Source organism: Acipenser ruthenus, chromosome 16, assembly GCF_902713425.1.
Source record: "Acipenser ruthenus chromosome 16, fAciRut3.2 maternal haplotype, whole genome shotgun sequence".
In the NCBI taxonomy this organism is placed as follows: domain Eukaryota; kingdom Metazoa; phylum Chordata; class Actinopteri; order Acipenseriformes; family Acipenseridae; genus Acipenser; species Acipenser ruthenus.
In genome coordinates this window covers 10,513,366-10,532,949 of record NC_081204.1, presented here as the reverse complement: position 1 = coordinate 10,532,949, position 19,584 = coordinate 10,513,366, and the positions used below count along the sequence as shown (strand labels likewise).

Genomic DNA, 19,584 nt, shown 5'->3' with positions numbered 1-19,584 from the left:
TGGTAATAAACTTTGTATAGTTAGTGAATAACTGTAATGCATCTGTCAGAAGTTCAATACTTTAAAAATGTGTAAATATTTTGTGTTTTTTCTAGAACATTCCCTTCACTCTTGAAGATAAAAGTTCCATCATTACCCTAAGTGAAAAGGGCAAGCTGATGATAGTTAACATGAAACAAAAAAAAATCTGACTGACCAACATAACTCTGCATTCTGAATAGGCTATTGGAACTACCAATGTGCTACAGATACTGTGTGCACTACAACTACATGCAGAATACAAGAAGCTTCCTTTAAACAGCACAAAGCATCTACTGAAAAACTTACCAAATTCGGACTGCAGTTCCCTTCTCAATCCGCACAGCATGCCTGCTATTGTCTATCAAAACATCCAGTTAATTGCAATAACAGACCACCCTGTCAGACAGGCCTTGGTGCAGTGTCCCAGCACTTGGCTGCTTCAATCAGTCCCACTTCACACCGAAAAACCTGCTTTTCACAAATCACGGTTCTTCTTGATATTTTCCCTCCTCATGAATCCGTTTTTTTTTTCTTTTCCAGGCAGAACCCACTGCATCTACCAGCAATTAAAATTCACCTTATAAAAACTTAAAAGCACTTTGACCTTCTCCTATAGTACATATAAACTGTTGTCAGAAACATCTCCAATGCTAAAATGAATGAGTCCATCAATAGCAAGTTGTGCCAGACTGTACTATTTTACAAACAGTAAACACATATAGTTATTTTCTACATCCCCTTGTATAAAATGGGAAAATCACAGAAATTATTTTGTTTAAATGGATGGTAGTTATTCGTTCTATGTCTAAATTTTTTTTTTTTTTCGAATTTTTTAAAAAGTTCCCTAAAACACCCAGCCTTAGTTAGTTTGCTCTCTTCTCTATAGCTTCACAAAAATCATCAAAAGGTCCATGTTCAAATTGAAGTTTGTTCAGGTCCAGAGGAGCTGCAACAATGCTAAGGCACACTGCATGAGTTTCCTTCTCTCTTGGTTCATTTGGCACATACTTCTTCAAAAAGCAGCAAAATGCAAAACCAAAAAAAAAATTAAGAAGAAAAAGGAAAAAAAGCAGTGTCCTTCTCCCTGTGACCCTTTTCAGGTAATGTTATTGGTTTCTCCATTCCATGGCATTAAATCACCCACACACAAATACGCATACACACAGACACACTGCAGTAGAAGCAGTAATCTATATCTGAAGCAGCCCCATGCACACAGTCCCAGGCAGTGGGGCTTGAGTTATTAGCCCTGCCCCCTTGCATCAGCATAGGCCAGCCCACATAAGTCCCCAAACATCAGAATCCACTGGCAGAACGTAAAGGCTTTGTCAAGATCAGATAGCAGTACATTAAGCAAACAAAGTATCTCATCTGCAGATAAATTATAAGCAATTTAAAAAGAAATAATGAAAAAAATAAACTATTTAAAAATGAGCCCAGAGCCTACAATTATGTTTCTGCAGGCATGACCAAATGCCCCTTCGTGGTGGAATAAATAGATTAGCATACACCTAGCGAGCCACATTTATGCAAAAATCTCTTTGTAATAAATGCAGTAACCAGCTGTTTTTGTGATATCCAAAACCAGATTTCATGGCTTAGCATGTCTAGGAAAGATGTATACTTGGTATCAAACATAAAAAACCAGACTAAGAAAACAACAGAAATCATGAATATGTTGGAAAAAATATGTCTTATATGACAGAGAATGTCATTGGGTTTGACATCAGGCCCGGAGAATAAAACGACAGATGAATAAGAGAACAAAATACACCAATCAAGATGTAGTGCAAAATTCTCCAGGAGTGCAATTGATTACAGTGGAGGCTGATTAATTAGGCAGACTTTCATCCACCAGTGGACAAACGAAGGCTGAAAGAAATAGTATTTATGCAGTTTCTATATTAATTCAGCATTCCATATTCCTCAAGAAAAATAAATCTGCATAAAAAAATACTGAAGATCAAGAAAGGTAACCATTTGAAGGAAACCAAATGTAGCTAAAATTAGTCTGGTTAATGTTAACCCCGTGGATAAAGACAAAAAACACAGAGTTCAAACTAGTTAATTAGTAGCACATGGACATTCCACTGAAAATTTTTGGTGGTCATTCCATATAAAAAGAAAATGCACAGTTAAAATATCTTATCTATCTACATACACATACATAAAACTTTTCATGCTTTAAAACTAGAAAAAAAAAAATTCTTGAAAGAAAATGTGTCCCACGATGACTAAGCTTTGATGAGCTTTCCTTGTCCAGACATGGCTTGGTATTGATTTCCTATGCAAGTCCTTTAAAATATACACATGAGAATAGCCCACAAACCCACCTTCCCCCTTAAAAGTGTTCACAAGCAACCTTGTGGGTTAACTCTTACATAGCAAGAGCACAATATGATGTTGCAGCTAGTCGGTTTTCATTCATCTGCGAGTGTCCAGAGCCCACTCCCTACAGTGCAGCACAGAGGTATCAGAGTTACCGGCTAGATTACCATCCCACCTGTCTGTCCATTCATCATAAAAACGACACCCTCGCTCTCATCCGCTCAGTCTTCAACTCACACACTTTTCCCCTGATTTCCTTCAACTTCTCACTCCATCATTCTCATCTCACGGGCTCCCTGCCAGCTTTATCTCTAGAGGTCTCAATTCCTATACCAGTTACAGGCTTTGTTATGCATCAACTTGACAGGCACCCGGCTATCTGACAAACACAGAATCTGAGGGTATAAAAACGCAGTTGTTTATATACAGCGATCTACGGTACTAAACTGCAAAACAGCTTGTGCATCTCAGCCACCTTGTATGGTTTTAGAGGTAGCGAGAACACCCAATATTCAAAATTCTGGTGGTGGCAATAGTGTCTGTTGGTGGTTCTACTCATGTTGCTTAGTTTCTTATAGTTGTGTCCTGATATTAAACCACGGCACTGCAATGGATTATTATGCAAGACATATTGGTGCACTGTGGCACTATTCTACCAATGGTTCTGTACCATTGTAAATGCCTCTGTGCTACCACTGCTTCTTCACAAATTCAGACAATAACAGCAAAAAAATAACAACTGCAAATCTGCTCTCCTTCCAGTAATGATACCAAAAAATCCATACATTTGACAATGGACTTGACGGCATCTTTCTAGAATGCTAATGGGCTTTGTATTGATCGTTGGGGGGGGGGGGGGGGCAAAAAAAAAAAAAAAAAAAACACCATTTTATAACAAATGTTATGTGACTTAAACTGCACCATGCAGCCATAGAACATACAGTTTATATTCACATTATATCATAAAACAAACACACACACACACACACACACACACACACACACACACACACATATATATATATATATATATATATATATATATATATATATATATATATATATATACATAAAATCTCAAATCAAGCCAAACTTGTAAAGCTGCTTTTGGGTCACAAAAAACGACTTCTTCAAATCACCCAGGGAAGCAGTGCTCTGGGATTTAAATATAAATTAGCTGGAGAGTTGATCCATATTTTCAAGAGAAATAAATACAAAATTAATTTTGAAATCCTCCAATAGATCACTAAACCTGTTTTACACACTAATAATGCCAACAGTGTAGTTCAAGGGCTATAGATCTTGTAAATTATTTTTGCCGTGGCTTTAAATGCTTGCCTATGCCTAATTGTACAATCTGCTTCTGTGAAAAACACAGCATGGGAGAGTCACAGAAGATTCAATACTCCAGAAGCATTCCACGATCATCATCCCCAGATGCACAACTGATGTATTCTATATATGCAAACACATTTCTATAAACATAATGTGAATCAGGAATTCAATTGTACGATTACATTAAAAAAAAAAATCAGTTTCACACAAATTTTGTACCATTTGCTAAATTTGTTCTAATGCAAATGTCTTTATTTCCAGGTAAGAACTACAAATGTTTTTGTGTGAGAAGAAAAACATTGTATCCCTGGGGACATTTAAAGGGACTTTAAAGAGTTTGCAAACATGAAGTAAAATGATTTGTGAAAAACATGTGTAATCTGTATCAATGCTATGGTAAGGGGTTTGAAAGAATATGGCAGTGAAAAGCGAATTTTTTATCGGACAACTGAACTAGTCGCCAATTGCAAATAAGAGATAAGCTCTCTCTCTCTCTCTCTCTCTCTCTCTCTCTCTCTCTCTCTGGAGCAGTATAAAGGTTTACTATTGCATATGCTGAACCAATCTCAATTACAAAACTATATATATACATATATATATATATATATACATATATATATATATATATATATATATATATTTTTTTTTTTTTAAGTGTCAATCCTAAAATTCTAGGTGATGCTAAACTTTTGTCCGTAGCTGTATGTTTCCTGAGCTCTAGATGTAATTTATGAAGTTTTGTTCAAAGTAGCACTACGGAAAGCTGGTTTCAAAGGGAGGGGAATCTTGCATGCTTTACTTACAGCTTAAACTAAACACTAGCTGTAAGAGAATGTAAAGTGGACCACCTTTCTGATACAGCAGCAGAGTGCACTGTAGAAGAGTGTCATAAACAGACACCAAGTAAGTACGGTAACACTTTAGTTTAGGTATCCATTATAAGTGATTAGAAACAATAGCAAAACACAAAAAACAACAGCAAAGTGTATAAGTATTTCTAATCATAGTCTATAATTAACATGTTTATAGATTGTTTATAATCACTTATTACATGTTTATAATCACTTATAACAGATACCTAAAGTGTTACCATAAATACTTTTCAATGTTAAAATGTGGGACTCTGCAACGCTAGCACAGACACTAAATAATTGTAAATTATTGTAAATAATTAAATAACTGTATAAAAGTAGCCCCCAAGCTTCTTAGTAGTAAACATAGCTACAGTAGTTGAGTTACCACACTAATCCACCTTTAAGTATTCCGAGAAGCTTGGCATTTCTTATAAAACCTCAAATCTCCTTTACCGCAATTAATCCTGTTAGATTCAGTCCCTACTTCGAGTGACGTACTCATTTGAGGGTATTTGCAGCAGCGCTGAAAGGCAAACTTTTGAAATTAAAATTAACATACTGTACTCAAGCACACACACAGTGCACTGGTGTTAAAAATATATAACAAAACAGAAAGACAGCTCCATTCCCCTACTAGTATTCAGTAAGCAAGTTCAAGCCCCTTATTTAACCTTGTGTGTGGATTGGACTTAGGGTTGTAATATTAACAGCTTTATTGTTAGGAAGCAGTAATATCTTTCATGTTCCGTCTTCAAATAAGAGGTACTATTGTATTAGGGAACACAATTAAATTTTAATAGCTTTAACTATGGACTACTTTATCAGAAGTGACATTTTGAAGAGTGGATTTGATGTTGGCCTGCAGAACAATTTAAAGGAGTTTCTGAACACTTTTTGGAGGGTTAAACTCTTTTTTTCTATAACAAGGTTGATAAAGTAGGTTATACAACTTGGCAAGGAAATCGCATTAAACTTCTCTAGAGAAGTTTGAGCTTCGACACAGAGGTCAATTACTACTGGATATGACCGGTGTCATTGAGAAACTGCACCAGGGACAGTTTTGTGTGCTTCGCTGCACTACCAATAAAAAACAATAACTGTAGTAGAGGAAGACGTATCTTGATTTCAGCATCCTCCTTTCCGTAATGAGTTACAACAAAATGCAAAATTCAACAGCACACAGTTGCTGGTTACTTTACAATTGTTTTAAGGATTTCTACTCTCAAAAGAGGAATACCCTTTACGTACCTTACATAGGCAATTCTATACATAATTTAAGATGAAAATAATGGTCACAGATTTATAATGAATACCAGCAGGTTATATAGGATTGTCTTATTTAAAGTTTTCCCATTTAGGGTAACGTGCAAGATACTGGCAAAGAAGTGTTTAGAATGATCAGTATTGTAGAGGAATTGGAATGGTGCTTAATGCCTTAAGGAAGTCTCTGATGTATTTCTTTATGCTGGGGTACTATAGCTTTGTGCACAGTTGATACCCCAGAGTTTTCCGTGGTTAATTGGTTCACATCCAACTGGACCCTAAGGTACAGATGAAAATCTTTGGATGTCATGCCATAATGGGTCACTCAGGACCTCCTGGGTGGTCAAGGTCACAAGGGACAAAGGTGCATTACACCCCCCTCCATAGACCTCAGGGGTTTGCCGACACCCAGCATTGCTCGGATATGGAAATCTTTTGCACAGCACAATGCTTCCATATGTCAAGCAAGCTTATGTTGAATTTATACCAAAGCAAATGAAAAACAAACCTACAGGGCATTCTGGACATGTGTAGGGGAATGCGGTTTCACTTGCGTGATCTTCATTAGCACAAACAATATATCCATGTGATTTATTTATTTCTGTCTGACGTTAAAACTAAAAACCAAAGAAAAATAATTCTCATTGGCAAATGTAGGAGCTCAGGAAGTGTGCCTTGGCTGTTGACAATTTCAGTTAGAGCAACTCGTAATTTAAAAACAAGATTGTTATTATATAAAACAGTTGAAGGAATGAAGGACAGCTTTTTGGCTGATTTGGTTTTGGCACTTGGCCTCACCTTTCAACTTTTGGTGCCTCCAAATTTTGATTGACGGATTCGACTGCCAGCCTCCCCCCTAAAGAACATGGAATATACGAGAATGAGACTAATTACCATCAGACATGTTGTAAGCAGTAGTCGATTGGTTATGCAGAACTCCAGAGGATCAGCTTCTAGAACTGGGTTAATTGGGGTGGGGTGGTGTCTACTAAAAAAGAAGTGTATAAATCTTTTAATACAAAATAGACACATTCAATCCAGGGCAAAATATCTTAGTGTGCAGAGACTTCACTGAATTCTGAAAGTTTGGAGCTGGAAATCAAGGGTTGTAAGGGAAGGGTCATGTGGCACAATCTAATTGGAGTACATTGAACAAAGTGCTATTATAACATATTTAAAGAGAATCTAAAAGTAGTAAATGAACTATAATGCATTCATTTGAAATACCACCATTTTTATACAATACATATTCATTTCAGGGCTAGAAATAAGACTCCAAAAGCATAGCAGTTTCATCCATCCCAGATTTTACTACGAGCTTGATTAGCCATAGTGTATCAGTAACAGGTGCGTCTTATTAACCTGTTAAAAAAACAGGAATGGATCAAACTGCTATTCAATGGAGTCTTTTTTCATCACTGCAGTTGTACTTTTACATAGTGCAAGAGTGAACCAGACCACAGAAAAATTATAGGTAGAGATTAGCATTAGAGGTGCAACCTCTTGATATCCAATAGTAATCAAATGTATTGAGAACAACATTATTTAAAAATAACAATACAAAAAGTGTTAGCTCTTCAAATACAACAGAAAACATGCATATCATGATATATACTGTAGTAATTACCTCTCAAAAAATAAATAAAAACAAAAGGGAATCTTATTAAAAAGCAAGAAGCAAAACAAACTTTTCATGAAACTCTTAAAATACTAGTAATATAATATACATGTGAGGTTTCAATAGGGCATCAGGATGATTAATCAAACAATGAGTGGTTCACTGAGGTAAAATAAGAGCTGCATTTAAAGCCAAAAAAAGCTTACACATAACATGCAAAGAAAATGTTCTCCGGGCTGCTTCTAACACGTTTGAATAATAGAATGAAAACTAGAAACTCTGAATACAAACATTGCTCGGTTATAAGATTTATTGAGACAAAAAAAAAACAGACTGATATACTGGCCCCTTGCCACTTGAACGAGACAAATAAATAGCATATCATGTTCCACCGTCAGCCCCTTCATTTCCCATGTCTTGAGTGAGCTCTTTGAAGTGTCAGAGGATTATTCATTCAACATCTTTAAAATCAGACTAGGAACCATCTGAAGCACAAGATAGGCGCCAACAGAACTGGCTAATCCAAACTATAAACCTGGAGCATTAAGCAGTGTTGCTAAATGTAGTGTTCATGAAGGCGAGAGGATGACAGCACTGGAGACTGAAGCCTTTGCTAAATATGGAACTGGCTTACGCATTTCAGGGTAGGTTTTGTCATATTTGGGCATATTCACAAGGTTATTTTAAGAATACTTGTAAATCTTTCTATGGATAAAAAAAAATGCTGTTTCATATTCAAACTGTTAAAAGTTAAGTTTGCAGAAAACTGTGCTCAACTAAAAATGAATACACATTTAGAATGACGTGTGCAGCTTTCGTATATGAACTGTGAGACATCATAGGAAATGGCAATGCGTTACAGGCAAGATGCACTAGGTTATTTCTTTATCTTTATGGTCTTTGAGAGTATTCCTTTGCTACTTGGTACAGGGCTATTCTAGCTCAAAGGGTGAGGGTTGCTCGACCCCCTAATAATGACCCCATAGAAAAACATTTCAGACGTTAACTGTGTGCACCATGTTTAGATCTGGTTTTATTTCCTTCAGAAAAAAACACCATGCTTATATTGAATAGCATATGTTGTAGATTTGTTGGAAAATTCACATATTTAATATATAAAAACAAAAATGCAGGCTGCGAACTGTTTACAGTGTTGTACTGTATAATAACTCTGCGAGAACTGGGAGCTTTAATTGATTGTTTTTTGTATCTAAAGACAAGCTTTAATATGGTTATTGTTGGTCAATCCCCAGACCCCCCAAATATTGTCAAACGTGATCAAGAATTGGCTTTAGTGTGATTTTTGTGATATTTTAGAAGTAAGCAATGTTTAGGCCAACCTCAATTCCAGCTGAAGCCACAGTAAATGGTGACGACCCTGTAGAACTAACTACTGATTACATGCACCCAGAATAACCCCAGTGCTACAACCATGCTGAGCTGAATTATGGCATCAAGAGATAGTACTGCATATGTGACCTCAGAAGAAGAGGCCTCAGTTGCCCCAGCATAATCATATTATGAACGGACAATGAAAAGAGCTACCTGGCATGAGCCTGGGTCATCGAGAAACTGACCAAACGTATAAGGCCATGTCTGAAATACAACTTATCAGCTTGACAAAAACAGTACATAATCTGTGTCCTGTCATATGAATGAAGGAACAACAAAACCCTTCTTAAAATCATGATTGAAGTGTCCTTTGACAAGGCAGCATGATCACTTCCCACAATCCTACTGACATGTTTTGATATGCTTCCACGAAAAAAATAACTGAACTAAACCAATATGGTAGTAAAATAATGTACATTGCCCGCAAGGGCTGTAAATACAACATTAGAGCCATCAGTAAAATGAAAAAGTAGGTCTCAATAACACGCAGGAATGTATGTACGATATACGTACTGACCTAAAGACAAGGCACGTCCTAATACCCCCAGATTATGATACAATGAATCACTTATTAACCAAGCTTCAATACAGTTGGATAAGTGGTTCTCTAGAAGTGTAGTATACATGTACATACAGGTGCCTCAACTATATCCACTTCAAAAGGATACTTTCTCAAAGGGAGATTATAAAGGACTAACAGATACTCCCTTTTCCCCTTTGCTTTGATCAGAGCTCTCATATATATTGCAACCAAACTCAGTTCATCTCAACTCCAGCCCCCATCCCTGTTGGCAGGCATTATGAGTCATTAAATTAAAAATAGCTCTCACAGAACACATGTTTCTAAACTGACACAGTATTTCACCTTATAACCCTCTCATTAACCCAACAAACACTGTTAAAACATTGCCTGGCTATTTTCAAAGCTACAAATTGAGAAGTCAGTGGATGCAACAACTTAACCCCAACTCCACCCGCCTTGAGGAACTAACACCCAATCAGATTGTCTTCAGACGATGAATCAATGTATTCTAAACGTTGCAAAAGACGGTCCAAAATGTTGTGTGCCAAATAAAGATAGTTTGTGGCACACAACTCATTTCTTAAAATAAACAGAATGAAAACACACACCAAATGCACACAGCATACTGGACAGATATGCTGTACTGTGCTGTAATAAATACAACCAATTAACATTTAAAAGTGTTAAGGCAAAATATATTGCACCACCAAAATCAGACAGGCACTGCCAGAGATAGGCATGTATAAATGCAAGACTGGTTCTGCTGGTGCAACATTATCATAGAAGTTGTGAAAATCAGGTTATTGCATTTAGGGTTTGACAAACTGCAGCTGCACTAAATGTTACATGTTCCTTAAAAGAATACAGGCAGTTCCATCCTGATCAGTCATAATGAGCAGTAACAGCTTATATTCAGAATTTCAATACAACTTGAAGAAAGCACAGCTGCAAATACCTCCCTCGCAGCAAGAAAGCAGCATGAGATCTATGAGGTTTATATATACGGTACATAAAAAAACAAAACAATATATACATATATTTCTCTGTTGTCTGCTATATTGTACAGCTATACAATACAACATATTAGTCAATAGTAAATGCTGTTCCAAAGAAATGTTGTTCAGCGGTCTATGATTATAATTGTGGCTCTTTCTGGTTTTACAGCTTTTATCTAAGCAGATGTCTTGTTTATTGAGAAATGACTAATCTGTAACCAGTTCCAGAAAGGATGACCTGCAGTTAGTGGTTTAACTGCTTTCCCTTATTTTTAGGACAATTGTTTATTCAAAAGCAAGAAAAAAAATGCAACGAAAACTAACATGCAGCAGATGTGAGGGAGGAAACAAATACCACCCACTGGAAGCATCCAAAATTTGTTTTCTTTTTGAAAGTGTGCGGTCTTAGTAATGTTGAGATCCAAAGATGAACGATCTCAAGTTCTTTACATCTCAAAATTGGTTTTGTTGAGATCACAATACCGGTACTCAGGAGCTTGACGATTCAAACTGAAATTCTATTCTTCAAAGCAATCAATATTAAAAAGCTGAATGAACCCTGGCAGACAGACCAGTGTGTTAGATGGGTATTTTTAAAAGTAGTTGCAACGTGCATCATCCCTGAAAAAACATGGGGAGGGGGGTTACTGATCAGCTCCAAACAACTCTATAATAATGTCGCTGGTGTTTCCCCATGGGGTGCTTTATTGACCATCTTATTAGAGTCACAACACACAATACAGATAGAGTGGAAAGAGTTTCATGTTGGGCTGCCAAACAGCACTGGTGTTTAGATCTGCCACTGTTTAGATCATGAAAAAAGAATCAACCCTTGGTTTGGGTTCATTTAGAGATGTACTTCAAAGTTGTAACCCAGCGCTCCAGGCAGCATGCTAGAAAATGAAACTGCCTGAAATTGGCCAAATTTGGAATTGAACTTTCATCCTTTTAGAGAAAGACATTGTTGTCCTTGTGTTACAGAATGAAATGGCCAAAGGGATGGCGAGCGTGGTAAAATAAAGAATTCCAGTATAGGTTGAAGACCTGGGTGAAAGTTCTAGAAAATGAGAAAGGTGCTTTAAGTTTGATGGGCTTTAATCTTAAGAATTCTCTGGTTCTTGCACGGATTCGGTATCATTAGTTCAGTTTAATTATTGCTGTTCTCAGCAAAAATACCTTTACATGAGATTGCAATTCCATACCTACCTCTTGACTGCAAGATAACTCAAGATGTAATTGCACCAACGGCATCAATATTTGCTGTACTGCAACATTCCTTTGGGGTTAAATAGACTTACATCTGAGATGGCAATTTGAACACTGATTTAAAGTTATATCATTTTCACTCCCTTGATAAGTGGGTCGCTTACACTTTTGCTTCAATTTGGGTCAAAAGAAATTTCTACTTTGGGAGGGGCCATTAGACCTGATTGCTAGTATGTGGTTTATGTCTGCAAGTACAGTCAACTCAACAATCTTCTTTGGAATCGATTTAAGGTATGAGTTATTGGCAATATTCTGGCTATTATTTCTTAAGACATAACAAAACATCCCTGGACCTATATCTCTCAGTTTACCTTGCAGCATTTGGTTCAGCAAACACAAGCGTTCAACTGACAGTATGAAGCTAAATACATTTTGTTTCTCCCTGCCCTGGGGAGTCTGTCTTACAAAAGCTGCAAGAAACAGCCAGAACATACAGTAATACATAAAGCATAATCTTTGAAGTCTCAGACTAAAAGACTGGGCTACTTCGGACAAAGCTTCGTTTTATCAATCTAGTGCTCTCTCTTTCATAGTACGAAGCAATATTCGCTTTCTAGGAGGACATCTTCCCATTACATGCCATTGTAAAAAATGGGTCATTCAATGGATCATAGAAATTAATTGTGTATTGGGTTCACTTAAACCAGCGGTCGGCAACTTTGATTCATCTGTCCTTAATAATTAAACTGAACTAATGAAACCTCTGACCAGTTCGTACATCATCCAATAAACCCATAAGTGGCCCTCCATTACCGGACTTCCCTACCCCTTATTTAAACCGTCAGTTATCCAATTACTGTAACCCCCATAGAAAAACTGAGCAAATACGCAACTAGAAGCATACAAGAGGGGTGTTAAGAGGGATTCTAACCACAAAGGGTCTCTTTCTAACCAGCAGAAGCTTATGGTTACTCCAATAGACGAGGACCAAAGCTGGAGCAAGACTGGTAGTCTATCGTGCTCTACTTTCAGAATATTTTTTTAAAAGCGAAGAAAATGTAAAAGTTTGCAAGCACAATAGGCGAGAGGTGTGAAGTGAAGCCAATAGGGTAGGAAATGAATTTTAAAAGCCTTAGGGACTATTGCTTTATAATGATAATATTCTATGCTTAACATTCTGTCCTTATTTCTCTTAGACTGTGCTGACCAAGGCATTTCCTGAAGGCATGAATAAGCAGTGACATGAAAGCTTCAATTGGTGAACTAGCACTGCTTTATCATGCGCTACAAGGCACAACAAAATCTATTAAAATTACAAGCTTTGTTCACAGGACAAGAATATAAGATGATGTATAGTAAAAAGAAATGCTTAAGGCACATAACCTTGTCTCCATAGGTGGTATTATGGAAGGGGGGGGGGGCAAAATACAGTGGTTTATATGTAGCTACCTAATTAAGGCGGTTCTCGGGGGACACACAATATAAGCGTTATAACCGAAGAGCATTATAAACTGGGGAGGGGATGGGAGGCACCGCGGGACACACAACACACATCTGACTAAAATACAAAATAACTCCCTCTCTAATGCACATATAGAAAAGGAAAATTTTAACTTTACGTGAATTAACCATGCACAAAATACCATGTAAATCAACGCTATATTTTTTACAAAAAAAAAAGAAAGTTAACATTTCCACTCGTGGATCATTTTAATGAGCAGTTTTTAAACCTATAAAATAGCCTGGCTAAACGGCGGTCGGGAATTCAGTTCGAAAGATTCAGTTCGGCTGCCGCAGCGGGGCTGAAGCACCTTGTCTCTCCGAGAAAAAAAATAAATACATTAGGAAAGATAACCATGCAATAGGCCTAATATTTATTTAGTTATAAAACAAATGCTGAATAAGATGTCTGTGTTATAAAGTGCCAGCGCAGCTTTTCTTCAGTTCAGATACTGTATCAAAAGCGAGAGACAGAAACGGAAGTTACACTGAGAAGCTGTTTACAGTTTGAACAGCACTGGTACTGTATTTACTGTAGAAATACTGCATGAAATCGCTAGTATAGGGAATTGGGGGACATGCTGTAGGAGCGTTATATCCGAGACGCGTTATAATCGAGAGTTTTATAGCAAGGGAGCACTGTAGTAAGCCTTTTGTTGGAATAATGCTAGTAGGACTATCACTGTTGTCTCTTCTACTCCATTCTATTGCAAGTCTTTGTTCCAGGCAGTCCCTTACTTATTAAGTTGACCCTACTGACGATGAATAAAATAATTAAAAGGATCTGGTTGGAAAAAAATACTTTCAATATAGGACTGCCCAACCCTTGTGCTTGGAAGATAAATGGAAATGGTTTAAAGTTTAAACGCATTCTACCAATCAGGTATTGTATTTTAGCAATCACAGCTACTGATTAGTGAATGTAGTCTTCTGTTCATTACTATTTAGAAAGACACAACAGTTTTCTAGTGGAAGTAGGAGTGGAAGGGATGATTTAATGTGTAAAAGGCTGTGTTAAGCATGATTCACACAGGACATAAAATACCTCCTGTGCTTCACTGATAACCCCCGAGAAAGGGAATCCAATATGAAGGCGGCACATTGGTTTCTCCAAGAGAAATGTTACACCACTACCTCTGCTTTTTTCAAAGGACATCAAGATAGAATAAATACGTAACTATGGCGACTTTGATTTCAGTTGAGCTGAAAGCAGACACCTGCAGGGCTGGCCTTTGTCCTCCAGGAGCTGGTAGCTAACCGACATCTGCTGTCACACTCCTGGGTGCGAAGATGCAATTGGCTTGGTTTTGGGATCAGAGGATGCCTACTGTTGTGGGCAGTTTCTACAGTGAAGGAACATAATTAGTGTGCTTTAGTGGCACTCAGAGGTTGTTGTTTTTATTCCCTGCTTTTGTCAACTTTCAAACAAGCATTCAAGTACTGATACAACACAAAAACGCACGCATCTGTGACATCACTTATTTACAGCTCCAAGCGTCTTACAAATCTGCAGACTTACCAACGGGCACGGTTTAAATGTAAGTAATGTTTACAGTACAACTCCTAATGCTCAGGAAAATGTGGTTAGCACTCCCAGAAGCAATAAAATGCTTACCCAAAGTAGCGCGTTTAAAATAAATAAATAAATAAAATAAAATTTCATCTTTGTGCAGGTTACAATTCTGTTGCTGCAGGCAGCAGCCTTTTAAAATGTAAAACACTCACTGTGTAATATTGCTATATCCTGGTGCAATTGGTTGTTTTATGTTATTCTCCATTATGGGGGACAGCGCATGTATTTATCCAAGTGCAATTCGAGTCTCTCTCCATTACAGGTTTACAGCTCATTATTGTGACGTATACAGTGCAAGCATATCTACTGTCATGAGTATGAATGATAATGCTCCCATATATGTTGTCATGTCAGCTACAAAGCTCCATAGTTGCCCTGGCGCTAATATTCTAAGCAGCCTCTTTCAAAGCAGCACACGCTTGCTTGAGTGTATCTTTGGGGCAGCATGTGAACATGTGCGATGCAGGTCTATTGATCTTCCCCATCTCTCAGGGGTCATTGTTAAAAACGGTATAACAAAGGCATTTTCCTTCCACTCGAGATGGGAATTCGTTTTGGTTCTTGTCTGTCTAAAACAAAAACCATATGCACAACTGTGTATATTTCTTGAAAGTAAATGCTTCAAAATTGGATGACAGCACTGTATGTGTTTTTATAGATTATATATATATATATATATATATATATATATATATATATATATATATATATATATATATATATATATATATATAATCAGTACAGTACTTTGTCTGGTTGTAACACCAAAAGAATCCTAGGTGGCATTTATTACCACAAAACACCAGATTGACAGCATTATTATTATTATTATTATTATTATTATTATTATTATTTTTTACTCAATTTGAAATGTCTAAATTTGAATTGCTCAACTCGAAAAGAGCTGAAATCAACAGGCGACCTCCGTTCTGCTGTTAAACTAATCGTCTTTTCTATCCAGTCTTGCCAAAGCAACCAATGCTTCCTAAGCTACAGGACCCTGGAGGCAAGATCCCAGTCTGGAAGTCTCTGCCTGGACTCCTCTGGCAACTGACCAACATTATCCATTCTCCTACCTCACCAACGGGAGCGCAAAGACAGGTCCCAAGCCAACTACCCCCGTCCCATACATTTTTACCAGAAGTAAATTTAGACTATCATTGCAAGTCCAGTAGTGAGTGTAGACGGCAAGCAAAAAAAATATACTAAACATACCATTGATGGGTGTCTCTTACTAATTTCACCAAGCTTATATATATATGTTTAGAAAAAAGAACATCTGTGCACTGCAATGCTTAACCTCAATGAGGTGCCGACCATATAAGGCAAATGTATATTAAAACAAAAGAAAGTCTGTTTGGGCTTATGCTCACTTCTCAAATCAATCCACCAACCTTGATTTATAGATTGAAATCCAAAAGACCAATTGGTCGCACATTCAAAATCAGGACAAGATTTACTGTAGTCTTTTAAAAAAAAGATGCGATTAGTTAAAACATATTTCTTCCTAAATGGGGCAAACAAACAAAAATGAACTACGCGTTTCAACACAACAGGTCTTTGTCATGATCGATTTGAGAAGTGACTGTAAGCCCAAACAGACTTTCTTTAGTTTTAATTATATATATATATATATATATATTGTAAAACAGCTGGACCCACTCGGGTTCGTTGCCCCTTTAAAAATACGACCCAGGACACTGAAATGGATTTTCTTGCGCGGTTGCGCTATTTTTTTAATGAACACAAAATAAAACAAAACACACAAAATAAACACCTAGCTCTGTACGAGCACTACCTAACACACAGGAACACCCTGACTAACACGGGACAGCTACGCTGTTTCCCCGCCCTTACAAAAACACACTGGTTTGATACCGCACTTACTTTTTTTTCTTTCTCTGGCTACTCGGAGACAGAGCACCTCTTCTGCCTCCTTCTACTACGCAGCCTCGAGCAGACTGCCTGCTCTCCTTTTAAACCCCACACCTGGGTCTAATTCCCCAATAACGCCCAGGTGTGGATGATCATTAATATTAAAACAATTAAACTAAACACTAAAGCAATTAACAAAACTAAATGAAACAATAAAACAATACAATACAAAGCGGTGCATTTCTCTCGCAGGGAGGTTTTAACCCCCTCCCTGCTGTCTCTCACAACCCGCTATCTTACAATATATATATATATATATATATATATACACATACATATACACACACACACACACACACACACACACACACACACACAGTAAATAAAGAATCACTGCCACAAACAACACCTAAGGACCCCTCTTTAAAATGGCTATGCCATATTTCAACTACTTTATAATATTTAAAATCCTTTTGGACACACAGTCTGAATAGTGGAAGTCTGAAGGTACTGGGAATGAAAACAAGCCACCTAGAAACAGGAAGTTTAGACAAAAAAACGACCCACAAACTAGGATTGTATTTAGTTGGACTTATTTTTTCCTCTATTTTAGAAAATTATTTTCCAAATTTTACGGCTTAATTTTTACATCATAAAATGGCTCTGGAGGCGTGTATACCAAAATATATCAGGTTTGGGTATTTCAAATAAATAAATAAAAATAAAAAAATAAATATATATTTTGGGTGAAAAAAATATATTATATGCAACATTGCGAACAACCCTCTTGGCACTGACATTTAAAGATAAGTATTCAAAAGAATCAGTTAAGCTACAACATCAAGTCAATAGCATGGTGGCAATTATAGTATGACTAAACCAGTAATTGCAGTACTATTGATTTATGCAATTGGCATCACAGACTCCTTGCTAATTAAACACAATACATGGAACCACAAAGGCCTTTCTATAGAATGGAACTTCTCGCTGAACAGTGACACCCTTTATAATAACAGGCCTGTCTTTATCGTCAGGACACAGCTGCTAATCAGCTGACTATTCACAAGAAAGAGGAAGCAAGGAGGTTTAACAAAATAAAGAGACAAGACAACATGTAGGACTCGTAAATAGGGACAGTCAAATGTTTGTGGAGGGGTGGGGGTGGAACTGGAGTATTGTGCAACACCCATGTGGCAAGCATACAGCCATTTGTCAACATTTTGAAATAACTGGAAACTAAGTAATGTATTTCAATGTCTCCTGAGCGCTTTAAAGTTGATAGTTTCAAAATGTTTAAATATTAAGATTGGATTGTCTTTTTTTGAAGAGAAAATCTTATTTCCAGGCCGCTCATTAAACCCCATAACCTATCCCAACAAGAACATCTCAGCCTGGCTACAAAACACAATGTACGCATCTGTATTTCTCATCTGATTCTAGTCCTGTTACACCATCTCTTTATGTTCCTTCTACAGTCCCAGCTATCTAGTCATTCAGGGGGGGGGGGGGGTAGACCCTATAGAAACAATAACTTATTCTATCACCACACGCACTATGGACGTGCCTTCTGGGGCCAATTACAGAACAGAGAGGCGAACAGTGAAGAGCAGGGAGAGTCAGCCGCAGTGTGAAGGGCACGGGGTTGAGAGGTGGTTTCATCTGGAGAATGGCTCAAGCCTTCCCCTACACCCGCTAACCTTCCCCACCTTGAACTCCATGGCAGCAACACAGCATCCTCTTTGGAATAATGAATTTGAGTTAGAAGGACAGAGCATTATATAAATACAAGTCATTTGACTGCAGAGTGAAGAAGCTGTTGATTGCCTCTGAACAATACTTGACGTTGCACATCATCAGATCAAATCCGATAAAGGTTCAATGCTTCTCCCATTAAGAATCAAAGGCTCCAACACCATGTTCTAATGTTGTATCTCTGTTATAGTAAAATCAGTGTATTTTTGCTACTGAACAGCAGTGCTCCATCAGCAAAAAAGGCTAATGGAATTCACAATTCTAGAAAAGTAAAAATTGTACCAGAATTTGACTCGTAAAGGAGGAATTTAGACGATTATTAGTCCAGTCCCTTTTGTTCTTATGCATTGTGCCAATATTGTGTAACGCAATACCCAACTATGTTGTATTTAGAGAGGTTTATGTCAATCTCAATTTAAAAATGGACCATGCTCCAGCTCTACTTGTAGCAGGAGGAGGTTATGCATGTCATCTACCAGCACAACTGTAGGTCAAGGGGGAAAAAAAATGAAAACAGGCTAAAAAAAGTTTAGATTTGAGTAATCAAATATAAAAACATACAATACAACCCTCTGTAAAATTAAGATTGACACCCATGTGCCAATGGGAATCTGACCTCTCAAATACTGTAGAATGACATTTCAGTCTTATTGCCAGGTTTGTACTTGAAAGGCAATATAAAGAAATAACACTGCATTTCAATGAATTCAAACATGTTTATATTTCCAGCCTGATAACTACAATCTCTTACAGCCCTTGCCATCTATTTGATTTCCAGTTCTGAAAAAATGAAAAGTAATAGCCTTTGTGGCCAAGCTGCAAGCGAAAAAGACAGACTTGAAGTGTATGCATTTCAGGATCTCAAAATAATGAAATTGGGATTTCTGCAGCTCAAAAGGAAATTAAATCCCTCTGCTGATGATATGCAAAGCCTGGTTGATGTGAAGGGTTATTACTGGCCACCCAGATGCAGGGGAATAAAATTAATTCAATTGCCACCGTCAAGATGTTTCATTCATATTACAGTATTCAAGAAGTCGCAGTTCTAATTAACACGTCTTATATGAATGAGTGGAATGTATTATTAAAATGAGATAATGGAGTCGCAAGTGCCTTGTAAAAGCATCACCATTTGGGGTGCAAGATCATGCATGCATGGTTGTGAATCGTATTTTTGCGGAGCTTCCGATTTGGGTGGAGGCCTTGGCGCTACTGGTCGGACGACCAACAAATCTAGGTGGAGACTGTCAAGCTAGGACCTTGCTTCCAAGGTTTAGTTGCAGGGGAGAAGGGGGGGGGGGGGGGGGGTCGCTTGACAGCAGCAGCAGAGACATATAAATTGGGCTTTT

The 19,584-nt window shown here is 37.4% G+C and overlaps 1 protein-coding gene across 3 annotated transcripts in view; it reads right to left on the bottom strand.

Moving 5' to 3' along the window:
• Window positions 1–19,584, bottom strand: part of LOC117413608 (glutamate receptor-interacting protein 2-like) — a 95,412-nt gene that overhangs the window by 54,692 nt on the left and 21,136 nt on the right. The window contains exon 1 of one of the 3 annotated variants that reach the window (XM_058988775.1): window positions 328–1,154. The exons of the other annotated variants lie outside the window; for them this stretch is intronic. Within the exon in view, the coding sequence (XP_058844758.1) occupies window positions 328–367 (40 nt within the window). The 5' untranslated portion in view covers window positions 368–1,154. Of the gene's footprint in view, window positions 1–327; window positions 1,155–19,584 lie in introns of those variants that run through there. 3 annotated transcript variants of the gene reach the window in all.